Source organism: Gymnoscopelus microlampas, assembly GCF_963454915.1.
Source record: "Gymnoscopelus microlampas genome assembly, chromosome: 23".
In the NCBI taxonomy this organism is placed as follows: Eukaryota; Metazoa; Chordata; class Actinopteri; order Myctophiformes; family Myctophidae; genus Gymnoscopelus; species Gymnoscopelus microlampas.
Window position 1 is genome coordinate 26,402,331 of NC_139960.1, and position 21,914 is coordinate 26,424,244.

At 40.9% G+C, this 21,914-nt stretch overlaps 1 protein-coding gene across 1 annotated transcript in view; it reads left to right on the forward strand.

Annotated features, from left to right (window-relative positions):
- Nucleotides 1–2,138: 2,138 nt before the first annotated feature.
- The window catches only part of acss3 (acyl-CoA synthetase short chain family member 3), a 58,054-nt gene continuing 38,278 nt past the window's right edge, over nucleotides 2,139–21,914 (forward strand). The window contains exons 1-8 of the mRNA XM_084050033.1: nucleotides 2,139–2,598; nucleotides 5,468–5,612; nucleotides 6,024–6,212; nucleotides 7,550–7,684; nucleotides 9,485–9,625; nucleotides 12,942–13,022; nucleotides 13,218–13,313; nucleotides 15,403–15,554. Of these exons, the coding sequence (XP_083906159.1) occupies nucleotides 2,234–2,598; nucleotides 5,468–5,612; nucleotides 6,024–6,212; nucleotides 7,550–7,684; nucleotides 9,485–9,625; nucleotides 12,942–13,022; nucleotides 13,218–13,313; nucleotides 15,403–15,554 (1,304 nt within the window). The 5' untranslated portion in view covers nucleotides 2,139–2,233. The remainder of the gene's footprint in view (nucleotides 2,599–5,467; nucleotides 5,613–6,023; nucleotides 6,213–7,549; nucleotides 7,685–9,484; nucleotides 9,626–12,941; nucleotides 13,023–13,217; nucleotides 13,314–15,402; nucleotides 15,555–21,914) is intronic.

Sequence of the window (21,914 nt, forward strand, 5' to 3'; positions counted from 1 at the left end):
CTTCAGCCGTTACCAAGGAGCCTGTGAAATACAAATTCAATAATGGTTTGATTGATCTTTATAAACACAATCCTTATAGCAGATTGAATGGAAGCTTGCATGGAAGCTTGCATGTCAAACAGTTAGATGGGCCTATGTTACATATTAAGTGGAAGAATATATATATATATACACACACATATATATATATATATATATATATATATATATATATATATATATATATATATATATATATATATATATATATATATATATATATATATACATATATATATATATATATGGCAATAATTGTACAGAGAAATACAGCATCCAATACAGTATGATGCCACATTATCTGAGCAGAACAAAGCAACACTCGCCTGAGTGAGCAAGGATGTAAAATCAATTCTCAATTACTCCAACCTTGCATCTTATCCTTGCATCCTTGTTGCTTGCCAAAAAGAACTCATACAGCAATATAATAATGTAGATCAGTTATTTTTGACAAGCGACACAATCGTAGTCTACAATGGACTGGGTTTAAATCAGTGGAAGAAATACTTCACCCATTTTCAACCTAATATTGGACCTCACAAATGCTCATTGGTAGATGGTAAAATTTATGTCGACTCACTCTGTCTCAGATGGCTGCTGTGGACAGTTCAGAAACCTGCCTACCAGTGACATCGTCAGTAGGAAGGTTTGTATGTCATTGGTAGGCAGGTTTCTGAACTGTGACTGTCTAGCCCACCAATGACATGCAGTGGGTGACAGAAATAGTGCCATCATAATGGGCATCAGTGAGGAGTTGGACCAATTATATGAAGATACGGTTGACGATGGGCGAAATGCTCCTTTGCGTAAAAGTACTAGAACTCTGTTACAGTTACAAGTAAAAGTCCTGTATTCATAATTTTACTTGAGTAAAACTACAAAAGTATTGGCGTCGAAACAGCCTATTTACAAGACCAAACATAAAAGTAGGCAACTCATTTAGCAGAATGGCCCATTTCTCAATCATATTATTGGATTGTAATAATGCATTAATGTGTTAATAATTTTAATGTTGCAGCTGGCAAAGATAGGGATGATTTTAATTACTTTATGTGCTACTGTGTAGCTTAAGACATAATTTAATGATAATCATAATTTATCAGTTAATGTAGGCTATGTTTTGTATAATCTAAGACTGCAAAGTATAAATCTGTCAAATAATTGGAGTGGAGTAAAAAGTACAAGATTTGCCTCTGAGATATATTGTAGTAAAAGTATAAATTGAATAAAGGAAAAAAAATAAACTTATTTTTTACTTTACTGGAGTATTTCCTGTCTACTCCACTACATCTCAGAGGCAAATATTGAAAACTTTAGTTATAGCAGATCTACAAGCTCACAACGTATTGTGAGCTTGTAGATCGGCTATTTTCAAAAGATTTTTATACAATTTATTCATTTGAAAACTTGTGAAATGGGGCATTCTGCATAATGAGTACTTTTACTTTTGGTACCTTAAGTACATTTTGATACCAATACATAGACCTTGTACTTTTACTTGTGAGTACTTTTTCCACCACTGACTGAGTCTAAATTGCGGCCCTTAGTGGGAGGAGCGAGGAAATGAGTGAAGGACGAAGATGGAAACAGAAGTATTGGTAAAAGGCCAGAGTTCCGTGGAATGTGTGGGCTGTTTGGCCCCCTGCCCTCCTTCCCTTCAGTTGGCCTCAGCTGACGTGCATCAAAACGGTAACCGGAAGACTCGTCCTAAACCACGCTCGCCCCCATTTTTTTTCGCGGACCGCTCACAGCAGTTCTTGTATTCTTGAGTTTGTTTGACTGAGGATAAGGTTAGAAATAAGTTTAAGGTTGGGCATAGTTTTACTGAGGTTAAGTTTAGGAATAAGGTTAGATTTTGGCGCCGTTTTAATGAAGTTACGTTTAGTAATACGGTTAGGTTTTAGGCATAGTTTACTGAGGTTACGTTTAAGAATCAGGCATAGTTTACTGAGGTTGCTTACGTTTAGGAATGCCTGGTGACGACCGTTCCGAGGTCGCCGGATTTGCCCGGGGGTGACTGTGTTTTGGGGCGAGAGTTTTGGTATTCCATACATACAGCCGCGCGACTGAAGGAGTTCTGTCATTCTGTCACATCATCACCATCACCTGCTAGGAAAAGCTCCCGCACGTGTTCCTCGGGGTAACTAACAAAAAAGTTTGCAACCTCCAACTTAACAACACAACAACAACAACAATGCGTTTACTACGGCCGAAAGAACTGAGTGTAATCTCTGACATTATTTCCAAACCCCGTCCAGACTTGGGGTTCATAGTTTGCAGAAGTTACTGCACTCCGCGGGCGCCGCGGTGTGGCAATAATGGGACACTTTGGAGACCAACAAAACATTGGACACACCGCGAGTTAAGAACACTTTCACGGACACATTTACCGCCGCAACAATGTTGCCGAAAATACACGTCAAAGACGGCATATGACGACGCGTTTGCTGCTGCCAGGGACACCCCCGATACATTCTGGAGTGAAGCGGCACAACATGTTACTTGGTTTGAACCCTGGAATAAAACCCTGCACGTTGACGATGCAGTGTTCCCAAGCTGGTGAGTTTTAGAGATACTTTATTTCTTAATCATAGGCTAAACGACCACTGCACTTAATAGCTTATGCTTTTCTGCCATGTGTTATATAAGGTCCTAATGTTTTGGGTTTATTAGTAATTTGTACACTAGCGCCCCCTATGGCCTCCTTAAAGGACCACTTCACCCATTTTCTCGTCATTATAATTGTCTCCGCCAGGCCGAAAGACATGCATGGCCGAGATTTTTGCACCCTGTGTGTCCGTCCTTCCGTCTGTGGACAGCCAATCTCCTGCACCTTTTGGCTGTGCAGCGAAACTGTGCACCCACTCCCTGGATGCCAATTCAGATCCTCTGCCCCACATGGGCCTGTTATAGCGCCATCGGGAGGCTGCTTTTTGCAAAACATATGTTGACAGTACTCCAACAGATTTTGTCCAAAGATCACGCAAATCTGTACACAGTATCTATGAGAGGGAATATCTCTAGTCATTAAACGAAACGCGTCTTTCAGATTTGTTTGGCTAAGAATGTCTTCCAAAGTTTGCAGGAGTGCTCTGTTTTGAACAAAATGCTTCAAATCATGAACACAGCATGCAATTTCCGTGACATTTTGCACGCACATTCTCACTAGGCTGAGGAAGAAATGACACTTGAACAATTTCAAATCAGCCTCATGGTGGCGCTATAACGTACCAATTTCTGTTTTTACCTATAACTGCACCGATCTGTGTAAAACGTTCTATGTGCACTCCCTAGAGCATAGAGGTATAATATAACTAGAGGGCGGATTGCCCCGCCCCCATCTATCATTTCAATGAAAGTGCTCACTGGCGTTTTGAAGCACCCGGAAGCCTGCCGGAAGTAGAATTATTGAGACTTTTTTGGGGACACCATAGAGTTATGAGCATGCGCACTAGTGTACTTTTTGCGTCCTACGGCAGCCCGTGTGTCTAGGTATGAACGCGAGATATTTATTAAATACACTCGAGATGCATATTTATATGTAAATGCATATGTATTTATGTATGATATGTTTACATATTTATATGTAGCGGACCCAGCTGGACATGAAGGAGTTGAAGCTCGACTGATGAGTTTATCATTTTTATTTCGTGTCTCAACGTGAAAACTATAGTAGGAACAAAAACATACAATACATATATCAAAGGTCAAATAAATCATTGAATCAATAAAACATGACAAAACATTTCTTAACTTCATATAAAATCTAATCATTAAGAATACATTGCACATTATCCATACCATTAGACTGTGCATACATAAACCACCATAAGAAAACAATAAAACTCAATGAAGCATCCACAGTGACAACAGTACCAAAACAGTTACAAAAATAATACCTTCTTCCCCGTAACCGTCTGTTTTTCCTTGACCATACTTTCAGGTCCATATTAGACTAACATTTTCTATGCAGTCCTTTCCTTGACCATACTTTCAGGTCGATATTAGACATACATTCTCTGTGCAGTCCCTTCCTTCTGTAACAAACATTTCTCCTGCCATGCTGTCACTGAGCTAGGCTTAAATACCCCCCTTTCAGGAAGCCAGCCACCCTGACTTCCGTGTTCCAGCTAGAGCCTTCAAAATAAAGGTTTGGCCGTACCAGGGTCCGTTACAATATTTATATATTACTAGACCATACCCGGTCGACGCATCCGTGGGGGGATATGCGCACATGATCTGGCAACCCGGGAGGCAGTTCGTCCCATAGCTGGGCAGCCCCGTAACCATGGCGACATTCTTTGACACAAAAGCGCTAATAAGAAGCTGAGATTTGATGAAATTGAAAAACGGGCTTCACAGTTAAGTTCAGATGGTAATGGTCAATGGCTGTGTGCAAAATCAGAGCAATTGGTCCAGCCACTGAGGAGAACCGGGTAGCTTCACCTACTCCCACTACAAACGGACAGAGGTTACTAGAATTATAGTATGATAGTATGATAAATATCTCAGTATGTTTTGCTCGTGCATGTATTTCTCCCCGCCTGCAGTTCCAGCTTTGGACACTGGGGTGGCGGCTTCAATGTTTCTCAGCAACTCTGGGGGCTTGCCCTAGAGGCCAAGGAAAAACCTTTGCCCTGCATTTTTCATATCTGCCTTTTATAGCGCCACCAGGAGGCCGACTTATGTAAAACACATTTTTGGATACTACTCCTTCAGATTTTGTCCAAATTACACGCCTGATTAGCGAATTCCGAACATTGCTGGCCCACACTAATCTACCTGACCTGGCTGCTCTGAGGAGCACTTTTTCTTGTTGGTCCTCACTAATGCTCATTATAATATGGTACCATCTTTGTCTATTCACTCTGTGTCTCAGAGGAGGGCTGTGGACAGTTCAGAAACCTGCCTACCAGTGACATCATCGATGGGGAATCTAAACTAATAGAAACTGCAGGCTTTATATTCCTGGAAAGTTAGCATGCTATAATGGAAGCCAATACTCTCGCGTTAATAAAAAACTAAATGCAAATTTTGAAATCTTGTTTGGAAAAAAAACCTGCCTAACGAGAAGAAGTAATCTTTTAAGGATGTCAACAAATAATTTACAGATAGTTGAAAAGAAAACACTAGTAACTAACTTCCCTTAATCTAATGGCTTAATGTTGAAGGACGTAGCAAATAAGAAATGAAACGGCATTTTTCACTGTCTTTCAAAAACAGCAAGATTCCAGACACCATCTGTTCCTTTACCCATAAGACCAGAGTGGCCTGCATGTTGTTTGTGTTCTTGGGGAACAAATGGGCACATCTTTTCATCCAAAATGTGTTTCACAAACAATGTTTTTTCCCTGTGTAAGACAGAGAACTTTAACATCATTATATACAGTGTTCAATTTGTTGTGTAACTAGCCTCCCTGTTTGACAGGTACGTGGGAGGGAAGTTGAACATGTGTTATAATACTGTGGATCGTCACGTGGAGAGTGGTCGTGGTGAACAACCTGCCATCATTTATGACAGTCCAGTTACTGGAACAAAACAGATCATCACCTTCAGAGAGCTCCAAGCACAGGTAAAGAATATGATCAAAAAAACATTTGACACTAAAGACCTTTGCAGACAGGGTGCGATTGGTCAATCAGTTTTTACCGCATTGGAAAATATGCACTAATCGAACTGGGTTCGATTGAAAAAAAAAAAGTGCAGCCACTTGCCGCACGGCAAAGCCGGTGTGCATGAGGTCATAGAGAACCATGTGTTCTTTTAAAAAATTATATTGTCAGTTTTTTCCGTGCAAAAAGTCGCACCCTGTCTGCAAAGGCCTTAAGAGTTAATTCTAGAGTTACAGACCGGTAAGGGTTCATTTGATTCATAACTATCAATAATTTAGCCGGTGACCCCCTGGAACCCCCCCATGGACCTCTGGGGTGACACCACTTTGAGAACCATTTTGCATGACGTCCGTTAACCTTGTGTGCTTCAGGTTTCCAGACTAGCTGGAGTCTTGGTGAAGAATGGGGTGCAGAAAGGAGACGTGGTGGTTATTTACATGCCCATGGTGCCCCAGGCGATGTTCGCCATGCTGGCCTGTGCCAGGATCGGTGCACCCCACAGCCTCATCTTTGGTGGCTTTGCAGCCAAGGAGCTTTCCGTCCGCATTAGTCATGCCAAGGTTGGTACCAACAAAACGCACTTTTAATTTGTTATCTCTGGTATGTGCACACATAATGAGAGGCCATTTGTCATATTTGTCTAGTTAAGACACAAAATGATTTGTACTGCAGGCAGTAAAGGGAAATTATCATTTGGTCATGAATAATAATCCCTTTAATTTTCTAATGCAGTTGCTTGTTTATGCCTCTCATTCTGAAAAATAACCCCCCAAAAAGTGCCTGAGATCTCATTACTCCATTCAGTTCAGAGTGACATTCACATAGTGAAAAATATACAAACGTCTTTCTCTTCATTCGCAATTAAAAGCTAATGGCCGATAATGTGGTCTTTGCCGAGATCGTTTTAGAAGCAAAAAAAGGAGCTAATGGAAGACTTTAAAACATGTATCATAATCTCCCTCGAGTCTCATCTATTTATACAAAGGATCTAAAGAAAATCTGAGGGAATATAATTAGCCACTGCCAGCGACTTTATACAATTAAAAACCTTTAAGGTCTTTGATTAGGAGATTACTGTGTATTCATGATTACTGAGGGATTTTTTGACTGATTCATTTCATTAGTGTGCCTGAGGGCCTGTTGCTGAATCTACAAAGCCCACTGAAAGTGACTACACACTTGGTGTTTGTTGTGTCTGCCTGGCATGCACATCAGGAGGGTTGTTGAGTTAGCGAAGCTCTTTCTTGTTTTATCACTTCACAGTATTAGATCCTGGCCCCATGACTGTTTCTCTCTCTCTACTCCTAACCTTTCTCTGTCCTCTACACTTTTGGGACCACGGGGACATGGTCAGTGATGTGATCAAGACACAAGAAAATCGGCTGAGAGGGGGGTTGAATACATTTATGAGCAGGGCACATTACTGAGGTCTGGTTCAGATGACCCGCAGTCCCGCACACGGCCTTGCCATATGTGCTGTAACCAGCCTTTACCACAAACTGCATGGACTACAAATGCTTCCTAAATGCAATACCATAATTTAAATGAGGATGGGGAATCCTAGCTACCATCTCTGATGCGCAAATATGATATACAGTGTATAAGTAATGCTGTGCTGTACTACAGCGAGCAACAACATTATCCTATATTAAAATTGCAATGTGGGCGTCACAAATGTGACATTCGGATTTCATTGAACAACCTTGTCACAAAGTAACATTCAGATTTACAAGATTCAAGAAGTTTTATTTGTCACTGACTTGCATAGGTGCAAGCAGTGTATTGGACAAGCTTCGCGTGATGGAGTGCTCTGATCATGTTACTAGATTTTCAGGCCACTTCGCTGCCTTAACATCTAGTAGAATAAGATTCTCATCTGATCTCATCTGTGTCTCAGCCGAAGATGATTGTGACTGCGTCGTTTGGCATTGAGCCTGGCAGGAGAGTGGAGTACATCCCCCTAGTGGAGAAGGCTTTGGAGCTGAGTTCTCACAAGCCTGCTAAAGTCCTTATCTACAACAGACCCAACATGGTAAGACCCACTAAAACAAGCAACATCCGGAAGCCATAATAATAGTACAGCTACAGTGCTGTATCTTCCAATTAAAACCAGCATTTACACTGGTTGCATGCAATGGTGTACATTAGGGCTATAGGGCATTATCCCCTAGCAATGTATTGCCATTAGTATGGCATATTTTTTCTATGGAAATGACTATACGATGGGAACTATGCACAAAAAACGAATTTCACCCACTTTTTACTCATGTAAACAAACCTGTGATGTGACAATAAATCTGATTCTGATGCAAATGCATCTGAAATCCACTGGCTCTGCCTGCACCCGATTATTTACCTCCCATTCAAACTATGTCATAATGGGACAGAAAGTGCCTCCAAATTAAAACAAGACATCAACATCAGTGGAGACACAAAGGACGGAAATGCAAATGTTTGCTGTAGTATGTTCCCAGCTGATGGAATAAAGCCAGGCTAAGCTGTGGGGGAGCAATCTCCAAACCATATCGCCAAATTATGCAGTAATACAGTGACACTACATTTTAAATTGCCTCACTCAGTCACATAAATCCATGACTTCACAACTAGGGAAAAGTACCCTGTGCAAATGTATCAGTATCAGAATCTTTCTTGATTCTTTTGGAGTTATTTATTGGAGTTATTATTATGATTCTTCCAGCATTTATATGAGTAGAGCCTTGAGACAGGAAACCAAGGGCAGAGAGGAGACACATTTGTAACGAGACCATGAGTCTGATTCAAACTCAGGTCCACACGACTCCAAGGAGCATAATGGTCTGTGTGCTAACTGGCTGAGCTACCAGGTACCCCAGAATCCTCGGTTCTTGATGGTTTTCAGGCTCCTTGCCAGAGTTAATACAATTGTGTTATCTGCTACATGGTATAACACTCCCTTGCTCCACTGAATCATTTAATGCTTATTACAACATATTTCTTTTTATTTGTCTGCCTTGCAGCGTCTGCCTGATCTAATCTATTGATGAATGCTATCTATCTGTGAGCAATCCTGTAAAACAATCCTGCTCTTAAGGTGATATGTCTTATGTTGTCATGGAAACCGCGCTATGTAGGGCACAGAGGCACTAATGAAGCCATTAAACCACTGTCTGTGAGCTCAGTCAGAAATAGTCCTATGGAACTACAGTACCTTGAATATAGCTCTGAGTGAAATAATGCAAGGCACCAGTTCAAAACTGTCTAGACAACATCTATGCCTATCAATAGTTGCTATCTCAACCAAGCATTGTGATGGTTCTGTAGCCCTCAGTGGTAGGTCTCATTATATCATTCAGGTGTTACCTGGGGTTACTTTGAAGTAAATGAATGGAAAGGCGCTTTTGGCAGTAGAAGATGTGAGTTTGTAATGGTTCACTAATGGTTCACTAATGACCAAATCTTTTCTATGGCCTGTAGGCATGTTTTAAAATGTAACCCTGCAGGGATTCTGAGTAATGATGTAGAATAACTTTTAATTGTTCTTTTTCTTATTGTTCTATTAATTGAGTTGTCAATTCATGCACTTAAACTGTTTTAGTGCCTTTATTATTGTATTGTATTTTTATTGATTGAACCTTTTGTTATTTGACTTAAGTTTTGTCTGCATTAATTTTATGTCTGTTCCTCAGCACCACTTAATTTGAGGGTTTTTCCGCAATGTGTTTTGCGAAGTTTTTTTTAAATAAATGAAATTATTATTATCCTGATGAAGTACTAGATAGTCTATGTCAAGAGATCTCTGCCTCTTGATGGAGAACTGACAACTGCTGTTTTTCTACATTAATGTTTGTTTTAGGAGAAAGTGTCCATGAAACCAGAGTTGACTCTGGACTGGGACGAAGAGATGACCACCGCCCGTCCTCACGACTGTGTTCCTCTTCCCTCTAACCACCCTCTCTATATCCTCTACACCTCAGGGACCACGGGTTCACCAAAGGTACAGGCATGATACCACTTAACCACTTAACCCATTCAATCCGGGAACGCATCTGTGTCATTTTAAGATTTCTTTGGCTATTCAAAAATAGCAGATATACAAGCTCGAAGCACCGAGTGCCGCGCTACCGAGTGCTGCGCTAGGCACCTTTACCAACGGCAATCTCAAATCCTCAATCAAATCCCTGACTTGCGTTGATGCATGCAAACATTTACTGAATGGCATGCATGAGTGAACACACACACACACACACACACACACACACACACACACACACACTATTGATGTGTTTATAGAGCCGTTCATTGACCTGTTGTTCTAGTCTTTGGCAGTGTACTGCTTCTCGAGTTCATTCTGATGGCCAAGCCCTTGGTATAAATACAACTGAGCATTTTCTCAGCAGTCAGCAGGTGTTTGATCTCTTAAGTTCGAGGTGTACAGTACAGGAAGAATAGCCCTGGAGGCATCTCCCTTCCAGCTCTATATCCTTTACTCTGTGAAAACATGAAGTATGAAGTTTCCACCTGCTGGCCAGTTCTTGAACTTTAAGCAAAGCTCTTCGACAACTCCAAATGATTCAGAATTCTGCTGCTATAGAGTCCTGACGAAAACTAGAAAATACGACCATATTACACCTAGTCTGGGAGGCATTGCCTCGGAGTTTGGACAGCGGGGGCGCGGCCACTGCGTTGTGATTCAAATCAACAGCCAATGAAGAAAGGGGGGCGGGATCCACATGCAGTGGGTGTTGCATCTAAATAGGATCGACGGGAAGCTATTTCCCCTTGAGAAATTTCGTCCGCCATTGTTGTGTACTGCTGTTTGCCTCTCGTTGGACTTTTTAGACGAGTTGCACAGCTCCAGACCGGTAAGAGGCGTGTCCGCTCAGATTCAGAGCGTAGATTACATCCCGCCCACAAATCCCAGGGCTCTGGCCCAGAAGTTCCTCGCCGAGCCGGCGAAAACTTCTGGGAACTCAGATTATATTACACCAGTCCTAAAATCCTTACATTGGCTACCAGTCTCCCAGAGAATTGATTTTAAAATGTTGTTACTTACACATCTCTCTGTGGCTCTGGGCCCAGCTACATCTCAGACATGCTGGAGCCATATGAACACCCTAGAACAGTGGTTCTCAAACTTTTTCATGTCAAGTACCCCCAAAATGATATGTATTTGGCTGCGGACTCCCCCTCCATCTCAGAAATATTTTGTGCTAGGGATTTTTCAAAAATAGCACTAGGTGCCGCGCTACAAGCTTGTAGATCTGCTATTTTTGAATAGCCAAAGTGTAAAATATGCTTAAAGTGGTTAAAATGATTGTGACGCTATATTAACTAATTTTGCTGGGGACCTCTTGGTACCCCATAAAGGACCCCCCTGAGGGTCCACGGACCCCTTTTTGAGAACCAATGCCCTAGAACCCTCAGGTCATCTGGGGCTGGCGTAATGGTTGTTCCACATTTGGAACAAAACATGGTGAAGCAGCATTTCACTACCATACTGTACACCACAAACCTGGAATAATATTCCAGGTTTCATTAGAGAAGCCCCAACCCTAGCCGTTTTTAAAAACATATCCTACTATAATTCTAGTAACCTCACGGTGGTGGAGTCTTGGTTGGTTTTGGTTGGGGGGACTCTTGATCAAACTGCGCATGCGTCGTTGCCAGGTTTCGCGAGAGAAACAAGCAGTAAACAAGGCCAAACCAAACGAACCCTACAAGCAACGAGGTCTATCAAAAGAAGGCCAAACGAAGCGCCTTCACACATATACCTTGCCTATTGGAAAACAGCCGATCTACAAGCTCACAACGCGTCCCCACACCCACCTGCGCTTTCACAACCAACGCCAAAACACAACACCACCAATATTGCCAATAAAGCGCTTACAATAAGCGAACATGGCAACACTGCAACACCGAGACACATGATTCCATTCACTGCGAGACCGCGAGTGCGTTCCGTTCACCGCAGCACATCAACTGCACAACAGAAACACGGTGACATCATTTACGCACGTTTACACAGAAAACATTCTTACAGATGTCTCTCTCTCTCTGTGTGTGTGTGTGTGTGTGTGTGTGTGTGTGTGTGTGTGTGTGTGTGTGTGTGTGTGTGTGTGTGTGTGTGTGTGTGTGTGTGTGTGTGTGTGTGTGTGTGTGTGTGTGTGTCTGTCTGTGGTGGGGGGGTGGACGGGTCCGCGGCCTATATGCGTGTCAACGCATACACGGCTCGAGGGAGGGAGAGAGAGAGAGAGAGAGCGAGGGAGGGAGGGGGAGAGAGACACAGAGAGAGAGAGAGAGAGGAGAGGGGAAAGAGAGAGAGAGAGGGGGAGATAGAGAGAGATTCGCGCGCCTGGTGTAGCCGCTATCATTGATAATCACTTGGATCTAAACAAACGCGCTGGACGATCTCTGTGTGTGTGTGTGTGTGTGTGTGTGTGTGTGTGTGTGTGTGTGTGTGTGTGTGTGTGCGTGTGCGTGTGTGTGTGTGTGTTTTTGCGACGGGACGACGGGAGCATGTACCGTGGCGTGTGTGTGTGTGTGTGTGTGTGTGTGTTCGTGTTCGCGACAGGAGCATGTACCGTGGACTTTACTATATAACTTGGGGTCCAAGACATAGAAATGCCATTAAATGGGGGTCCATAGCCCTAATGCATGTCAAACTGGGGGTCCTTGAAATTAAAATGGTTGAGAATCACTGCTAGAGCCATAAAAAAAAACGCTCTTATGGGGGTCCCTGGCATATCTTTTCAAATGGGGGTCCGCGGGCTAACAAGTGTCAATTTGGGGGTCCTTGACATAAAAACGTTTGCGAACCACTCCACTACACAGTACAAACTCACTTTCGATCCCTGATACTGTCTGTTCTCGGCGCATAAGCCAAACTGCACACGTTGGGTGCTCATATTCCCCTACGGGTATGGTCTAGTTTATTTAACATACCCAATGATGGCTAACAGCTAGGTCTTGTCTGGGCTTTAAATTTGCTGTACTTAAATTTGTATTTCTTGTATCAAAGGTTGGAGTATCTGTTATCTATTTTATTCTCTGCACTTTTCCACTCTGATTGTATTAGTTTTTATTCTGTAAAACACTTTGAGTTGCCTCGTGTATGAAAGGTGCTGTATAAATACATTTGCCTTGCCTTGCCTTGTGTCACTGTTGCCCCAAAATGAAATGAAACATTTGTTGTGGAAGTAATGTACTGTAGGGCTGAGTAGCTATATTTGGGCTATTGTTAAGCGTCTTTGTTTAACACAATACCTACAGTAGTATCACTGGTCTGATAATGGCTCCTGTCTTTTCTCCAGGGTGTTGCACGAGACACTGCAGGCTATGCTGTGATGCTGAAATGGACCATGTCAAATATTTATGGCCTAAGTCCTGGAGATGTAAGGCAATAAAGCATTCTCCTCTGAGTTAGTATTGCAGTTGTGGAACATACAACATGCAGACACATTGTTGTTCCTGAGCAGATTGAGTCACCGCATGATTTTGTCTTGTACATGATTTGGTTTGACCGGATGATGAAATGGCTGCAGTTTTTCTGCCTTCAAAAAGTTTATATCCACATTTGTCTCTGTCAGGTGTGGTGGGCAGCATCTGACCTGGGCTGGGTGGTTGGACATTCCTACATCTGCTACGCTCCCCTCCTCCATGGCAACACCACTATTCTCTATGAGGTGCGTCACTATGGATCGATATAATAAAAATGAATGGTATATGTCCATTGGCATCTCGGCTGCCTGAAACCTTTTATAGAGCCTGACCGATACACTGGTCTGGCCGATATATCGGTCATTATTTAACCTCTTTTACAACAAAGTTATCTGCAATTATGCAGCTGAGATTTTTAACCACTTTCAACCTGGCGGGCCTATTTTGTGCAACAATTACATTTTTTCAAAAATAGCAGATCTACAAGTACACAATACGTCACAATGCGACACGTTGTGAACTTGTAGATTGGCTATTTTTGAACATTTTTGAATAGCGCTTATGTGGTTAAATACAATAAAGTTCAGTTCAGGTGTATTTTATGAACCAAAAATCTGCCATCGGCCAGGCTCTAACCTTTTATTCAGCCGTTCACAATTCTGATTAAACCCCATGAACATTGAGCATGCTCTAGTGAAATCCTTTCCACACGGTTGTGTGTTTTACACAGCTGCTCGATATTCCTGCAAGCTATTATCATCATTGTAGATTTAGCTGCACCTCGCTAGGCCAGTATCCACTGACTGGAACACATTGCAAACTACAATGCAGACTGCACAGTAAAATCCTGTTCCAGTGTTCCCTCACAGATTCTGAGGATTCTACTGTGCGGGTTTGTTTTTTGAAGGAGGATTTACAAAAGTCGATTTTAAAACCTGAATACTAGGACTAGGGGGGATGTTTGGGTTTGTCAGTAATTTGCTTGTCTCTATATTTGTTTAGTTTTCTCCTCCTTGCTGTGTTGCTGCCTATGCCTTTTATATTATCCTCTTCGTCTCTATCAGGGGGCTGGCAGGCAGGTGGTGTACACCAAATTAATTTCCCTGCCTTTAAATCAAAGTCTGACTCAGACCACACAGTTACTCTCAAATGGACATTGTATTAGCAGCCTGCTTGTCTTCATGCCTGCTGTTTGTTTGTGTCTGTGATCGATACACAGCACAAATACTTACCGAGAGAGGAAAACAAAAGCAAAAAAAAAACTAATTGCATTACACCTGCAATTTTGTCATTGTCCCTGTAGGGACACCCATGCGGAACCCGCTGGAAATTAATACCAGAGACTTATGGCTATAGGCTTCTCTTTCGTCTGTATCTTTCGTACACAGTGTGTTTTTACACAAGTGCTGCTTCTGTTTGGTCCATGGGTTTCAGATGGCCCATCTGTCTGATAGGCAGCCTTCCAATGCCACTATCCTTTTCAAAATAGCTGCTGTATCAAAATGAATGCAGTGTTCAGTTGGGGTGAGTTCAGAAATATCCCTTACATCTTTGACAAACTAGTTTTCTGTTCTCATTCCCATGGTTGGGTAACAGAAGGACTGTCCAATCGTTCTGTTGCAACATCATTCTGTGCAAATGTTAATATTTGGAATTGGAGCATTAATCTTATTTCATGCACGGTAATGCTTAGTTTAGGATGCATCGTATGATGGCGTGACAAACCAAAAATAGAAGATCTATAAGCTCGCAACACGTCACATCCAAAATGCGTTGTGAGCCTATAGAGCTGCTATGTCCGGTCTGCTATGCCATTGTACGATTTAAGTATAAATCGGGCTTAAGTTGAAAGTCTTTTGCGTTGTCTCTTAGTCATGCTTCCATGTACTGTATGTAGTTTGGCCAAGGGATCAGAGTGTAGGGCCAGTACTACTAGGGCTATAGGAAATGAGGCAAAGAACCCCCACACCAGGACAAAATGTAAAGCCTTATAAAACCCACAATGAAAAAAAATTACAAATCTATACCACTTGAAAGATAAAAAGAAACAAGAAAAGGAAGTATTTTTTACACACCAATGTGTTGGAAATGACATCACCTTTTATTATGGTTCGAACGTTTGGTGGAATTTTCAAACAAACCTTAATGTTTTTTCCACATTTTTGCACATAATCATGGCTCTTTATAAATAAAAATAAATGATCGCACGTCCAAACCTTTCAATTAACATTCCAATGTTGATTTAAGGAACGAACCTTCGGAACGTTTTGGAACAGTCCTACTAGCTGCCAAAACTATGTTAACATTAACCCTCCCTTTCTTGTCTGATTCTAGGGCAAGCCTGTGGGGACACCAGACCCAGGAGCTTTCTTCCGCGTTATGTCGGAACATGGAGCTTCCTCCATGTTTACTGCACCCACCGCCCTCCGGGCCATCCGCCAGCAAGACCCTGACGCTGCCATTGGTGGAAAATACCCTCTCACCAGGTAGACACTAACACATGCCACAGCATGAAATACGTGGACAGAATAAGAGTACAAATAAATATATACTTTATTTATACAGTATTACATAATTTAGTTTCATTGATATACAGTAGGGACTGCAAGTCGGCTTGTCTGTATATCATTAACCCGTTTAGACCTGAGGCTGATCTTAAAAACGGCTTCTAAATCCTGACCTAAGGTTTCTGGAAAAAAAATGTTGCTATCCTGTATATCCTACTATAATTCTAGTAACCTCTGTCTGTAGTGGTGAGTAGGTGAGTACGTGAGTATGTGAAGCTACCCGGTTCTCCTCAGTGGCTGGAGCAATTGCTCTGATTTTGCACACAGCCATTGACCATTACCATCTGAACTTAACTGTGAAGCCCGTTTTTCAATTTCATCAAATCTCAGCTTCTTATTAGCGCTTTTGTGTCAAAGAATGTCGCCATGGTTACGGGGCTGCCCAGCTATGGGACGAACTTCCTCCCGGGTTGCCAGATCATGTGCGCATATCCCCCCACGGATGCGTCGACCGGGTATGGTCTAGTAGCAACAACTATCACGGCTTGAAAGGTATAACAACGTATAGGTGTTCCAAGGCTAAAGTCATACTCTGCAAATGTGCTGGTAGTTGCCCATAGCTTGTTTTTGCTGCTGGCTTTGCTATTAATACATTTCTGTAAACATTGAACATGAAAGAATATATAACTTCCAAAGCACTTTTTTCTAAATAGTATTTAGAGATCTGGTCACACCACACATTTACTGTATGTGGAATGGGTTTTATGAAATATATGACAGTTAAAACAAATTACACAGTATGTCTTTAAGACAATCATACACTGATTATTATTATTTATATGTATATATATACACACACACACACACACACACACACACACTAAGGCTGCAACAACTAATCGATTAATCGATTAATAATCGATTACTAAATTAGTTGCCAACTAATTTGATAATCGATTAATCGATAATCGATTAATCGATAATGGAATGTAATTAATTCAATGTAAAATTGGCTATTTTATCCAAAATGTAAAAAAAAAATAAAAAATTGTTAAGTGTTTAAGTAAATTAAAGTATACATGATTAGAACATGCTTAAATATTCGACAATTAAGGTCTAATATTTCTACAAAACTACAAATTGTCTTTATTTTTAGATAAAACATGCCTTAAACTTCAAAATTATAAGGTAATTGCTTAATAAGTGCGATAATCCGATTAATCGATTAATCGTTTAAATAATCGCCCGATTCATCGATTATGGAATTAATCGTTAGTTGCAGCCTTAACACACACACACACACACACACACACACACACACACACACACACACACACACACACACACACACACACACACACACACACACACACACACACACACACACACACTGACAATGCGCTTTGCAATGGTTTCGGTACTCACTACCCAGCATAGGGTCTTCATCCTCCAAACATGGAGTCATGCCATATGACAGCATGGTATCACAGACTGCCCACGTTTTTGTTGTTGAGGGGATGGGTGGGTCACCTGTCATTAGCCTCAAGTAGGATAGCCAAGGTGTCAACATATTTCAAAAAGATGACCCAATTTGGTGAAAGCATTTCAAACAGAACCTAATGTTCTCCAGTTTTACACAACACAGGAACAACTTAATCCATCTACGGTACCATGTGTAGGAGGAGTACCTTTCCACTTGACTCGAGTACTATTAGACATCAAGCTAAGAAAGAGGCGAAGGCTGCTATCCTTTGCATAGCAGTAGGTATATTGGGCTCATCTGGAATTCCAAAAGATAAGAGTGTTAGGATCTATTGGCAGATAGAAAGCCTCCTGATATCATTCACATATTTTAGCCCAGTATTAATTTAACTTGGGACACAACCACAGCATTTGGACAAGGTCTGCAGGGGATTTCTTACATCTATCACTTATGTTGGAGTAACATTTTGCTAATCTAGCAGTTCATGGCATGCCATAAATAGGAGTGAACAGAGTTTACAAAAAAAGAAAGAATTCATGCAAACATCGGCCTGCAGGTGCTGTAGTGGCAAATCAGTTCAGAGTTCTTTTTGTGGTCAGTTGTGAAAAAATGCCCTTAAGCACATAATCATAAAGCAATTCAGAGTGTGGCTGACCTGACCTTGGTGAATTATATACGAATGCATTGTGTGTTGAATGTCATGGTCATTTGTTAACTGGGGAATCACTACTGCTGCTAAATCCCTGGAAGGTTTCTTTTCTATGATCCTTTTATTTTAGTCATAAGCTAGCGTGCTGTGCTGTGCTTGTTCTTTTTTCATTGCATCTTTCCCTGCTGGAATAGGCAGGCCCATGACGGATGACTGCAGCTCTCTGTAGGAAAATAATGTCACCATGTCACAGGCAGCAATGAAATGGTGGCAATGGCATAATGTTTTCATTTTGAACTGGACAGTTTGAATATCTGGTTGACCTTTTCCAGAGATTACTTTTGACCAGTTCTACAAAGGCAAAATGTAAATTGCACTGTACCTGGCTACACTTTTACAAAAGTGAAAATACGCTTGCTGGAATGACATTCATCTATCTGGAGAACAGTAATGACAGGTTTCAATAAATGTCATGTGTGTTGAATGTTTGCCTTCTTCAAGACTCAGAGCAAAGCATTTGGGCATAATGTTTAGTGAGAAAGCTCTGACTTAATTTGGTTTATAGGTCTGTATATATAATATATCATATCTGTGCATTGCACCAATTTCAGTTAGCCTCAGAGGCTTGTATACCGTACATTGTATGCTAGCCCAATGGTAACTTGGTTTGTCCTACAGACCACAAACCGGACTGCTGAGTCCCACTGGATCAAGACTATCAACAGTCAGTGCATTGGAGAATGTCTTAGACTTAGAGCAACATTATTAATCTAGTCATTATATTGACGGTTTGTCATCTCCCATCGCTTATGGAAGGATATGTCGATGCTAAAACTGCTGGTTTTAATGGGAAGTGAGTGGGTGCAAGTTTCAGCTAGTGTTGCATACATAACCTAGTTTGCTTTACTTGCCAGAATGGCTTGGCTCAACTGAATATTTGTATCTAGTCAGCCATCCTTCCGAGTATATATTGACATTGTGAGACATTTGCCATCTATAGCATCACTTGTAGCTTTAACGGCCCCCAACCATCATCAATCAATGCTTGAGGAATATTACATGTCATCCTGAATGTGAGAGCTACATTGAGAAATATGCTGTGGAGACATTTGTAGCTGAGCCAATGATGGTGTGTTCTTTCTCTCTGAAACACAACGCAACGGGCAGTATAGACACTTCACTCTGGGAGTGTTTCAAAGCCAGGAGCACCATTTTAAGGCCTGATTTACCCTTTGTCGTATGTCAGAGTCAAGCTGAAAATAGCAGAAAAGCTGTTTGGCTGTTTTTGGTGCACATCACTATTATACGATGGAGTATAAATTAAGCGTAACTCAAAACTCAAGTTCCCATTCTTAAAGAATGTCATCAAGCAAGTGATAATGCTCTCCACCTCATGGCAAAAGTGAACATGATTGTCCCTGACTGATTCATGCTGAAGTCTTGTTTCTGCACTGTTAGCTTTTGATTTAAACAAATTAACTTCTTGTGTCCAGATACTTGCAATTGCAGACAGAATACAAAACAATATCAAAATCATAGGCACTGGCACACAGGCCTAATGTCAACTATTAGGCTTTTCACTGCTTTGGGAAAGAAGTGTCTTTTGGCTGCTTCTTTGCAGCTGTGGACATTGTGTGTTGACAAACAGTGACCAAGGCTGCCCTACTAAAAATCTGCTGTACTGCACAGTATTCAGTAATGGAAGTCAGGGAACTAGGTGGACATATTGATCTAAGCTGCCCTTATACATTTCTCTGGTTTGTTACATTGTCTCATCATTTGTCTCTCTAAAGTCATTGCACCCTGTGGAATTAGCCCTAAACATACTTGCAAAATGCAAATGGCATGACATGTGACGCAACAGCAAGAAGTAAACAGCCCCTGAGCCTATCTAGCTTTCTCGGACCACTCCAAGGTCACACCATGTAGATTAGTATAGTGTTATCTTTACAAATGTGGGTAAAATGTTTTAGTTTTTCACTTGCTGTGAACCAGTCAATCATTGTGAAGAAACCCAAAGCAAAGGGAAAAATATTGACAATTTGTATACTGTCCAGTGTTGATTAAAATATATATTTGGTACTGTGTAAGTTCCTATTAGAGAAATAAATGTGCATAAGCACCCTATTTAACCACTTAAACCCTCTTTAGGCTACTTGGTAAACTAAAACCTTGACCGGGATTGGCTCTGTACTTGTTCCACTCTTTTTCCCTCTACACCAAATCTCTTCACCAAAAATATAAACAAAATACAGATTTACAAGCTTGCAATGCACCACGAGCGTGTAGATCAGCTAGTTTTGGCTATAGTTCCCCACAGAATAGGGATGCTAGGGTTCATGTGGTTAAGGCGAGCATAATCAGTTAATAATGCCAAAATAAGTTATTAGACTACTCTACATTACATTTTTACATAAAGTACTGATATACTATGTGCAATAACTACTGTACATACAGTATTGTGCCACATGACTAGACTTTTGACATATTTTTTCCCCCAATGCATCTCAGTGAGAATTCGGTTGAAAAGTATGGATTCTTTATTTTGTGTCTGGGTGTATTACTGTGTAATACACACATACACACCGTGTATGATTCATGCCCAGGCCCTTAACTTGGGCATCAGCCAAACCATTACCCTCTGAGCACCATTTCTCAGGCTACACAAGGTCATTTCAGGAATATGACTAAACCAAACCAGTATTTCCACTGAGCCCCTTGGAAAACATAGTCAGGAAGAAACAGTGATTACGCTGAATAACAGAGTGGTAGGAAGGCAGTGTTTTCGCCGGTGCACTACTAGGTAATTTGCGGGGGCATTTAGCCAAGTCACGATAGTGATTAATATACACATTTTCCACATTTAGCCAAGGTAGTGCAGTCCAGGATCAACCAGACAGCTTGGATGGTGATGCATTGTTAGTTGGGTTTGGCTTTGACTCCTTAACTACTTACTCTTTATACATGAAGACACACAGACTAAGTATGGTAGTTATAATGTGCTGTTCTGCTGAGCTTATAATGCCTTCCTGATGGCCAGCACTTATAATACTTCATAAACCTTGTTATAAGTTGTTATGCATAATTACAGTATTATGTAGCCTTATAAATACATTATTTATAATGCATTATAAATGTGACTATAATGCATTACAGACCCAACCTTTAAGTATAGTGTTACCCAACATTCAGTATTATAGAAAGTTTCATACAAGTGCTATACAAATAAAGTTATTATTATTACCCTTATTATTATTATTCTGTGGACTCTCTGGGTCTCTTTCAATAATTACCACCTCATTGTACATTATCCTGCTTATTACATGGCTAATTGGAAGCAAAATCAATAAGTTGACACTAAATATTGATTTCAATTTTTTTCTATTAGCTTACAATTTTCCACTTCCATAACTTAAATGGTGGAAGAGCAGCAGTTATTGAAAACAGCAGTCTATCGAGACATAGCAGACCACAGAATGCTGCGATTGAACCTCAGAATCAAGGCATTCAACAAATCTGTGTACTACTACTACCACTACAGTATGTACTTGATTTGTCCTTATGTTGTCAAAGGTATCTACAGTATGTGGCTGAATTTATGTAATGGGTAAATAATACAATTTATATTCACATTTAGAATCCACATACTCTTAATATAACAATGGGCAGTGTAAGCAGCACTTTTTAAACACAAACAACAATCTAAATCCAAAGCTATACATCAAAGTCAGACTAGTGCCAAGTATGTCAGGCTGTGATGAATGACTGCTTCCTAGTCCATGAATGAAGTGGTTGGCATTATGTATTCACAGTGTAGCCTGAACTCTTGCAACCAAATCATATAATATTACAGTGATCCCTTCTATTTTAAATGAGCTTCATATTGAAGTGATCCTACTGTATTTTAAATCAGAGATTATGTTCTGATCTCTAGGAAGTCATTTTTGGAAAGTATCAATATGTGTTCTACTTATCACTGCAAAGTAGTTGCAAAATACTGAAGTCACAAAACCAAATAGTACTCACACAACATAAGGGCAAAGAAAGAATGGAAAATTACTTTTGTTGCTTTATCCAACAGATGGCTGCTCAGATTGCTCAGATGAGCGCATGGGGGGCTGTTAAGTGTTAAGTGGTCTTGCTTAGGGACACTTAAAGTTTTTTTCTTTTAATTTATAGATTTTCAAGTTTACAGAAAACACACACA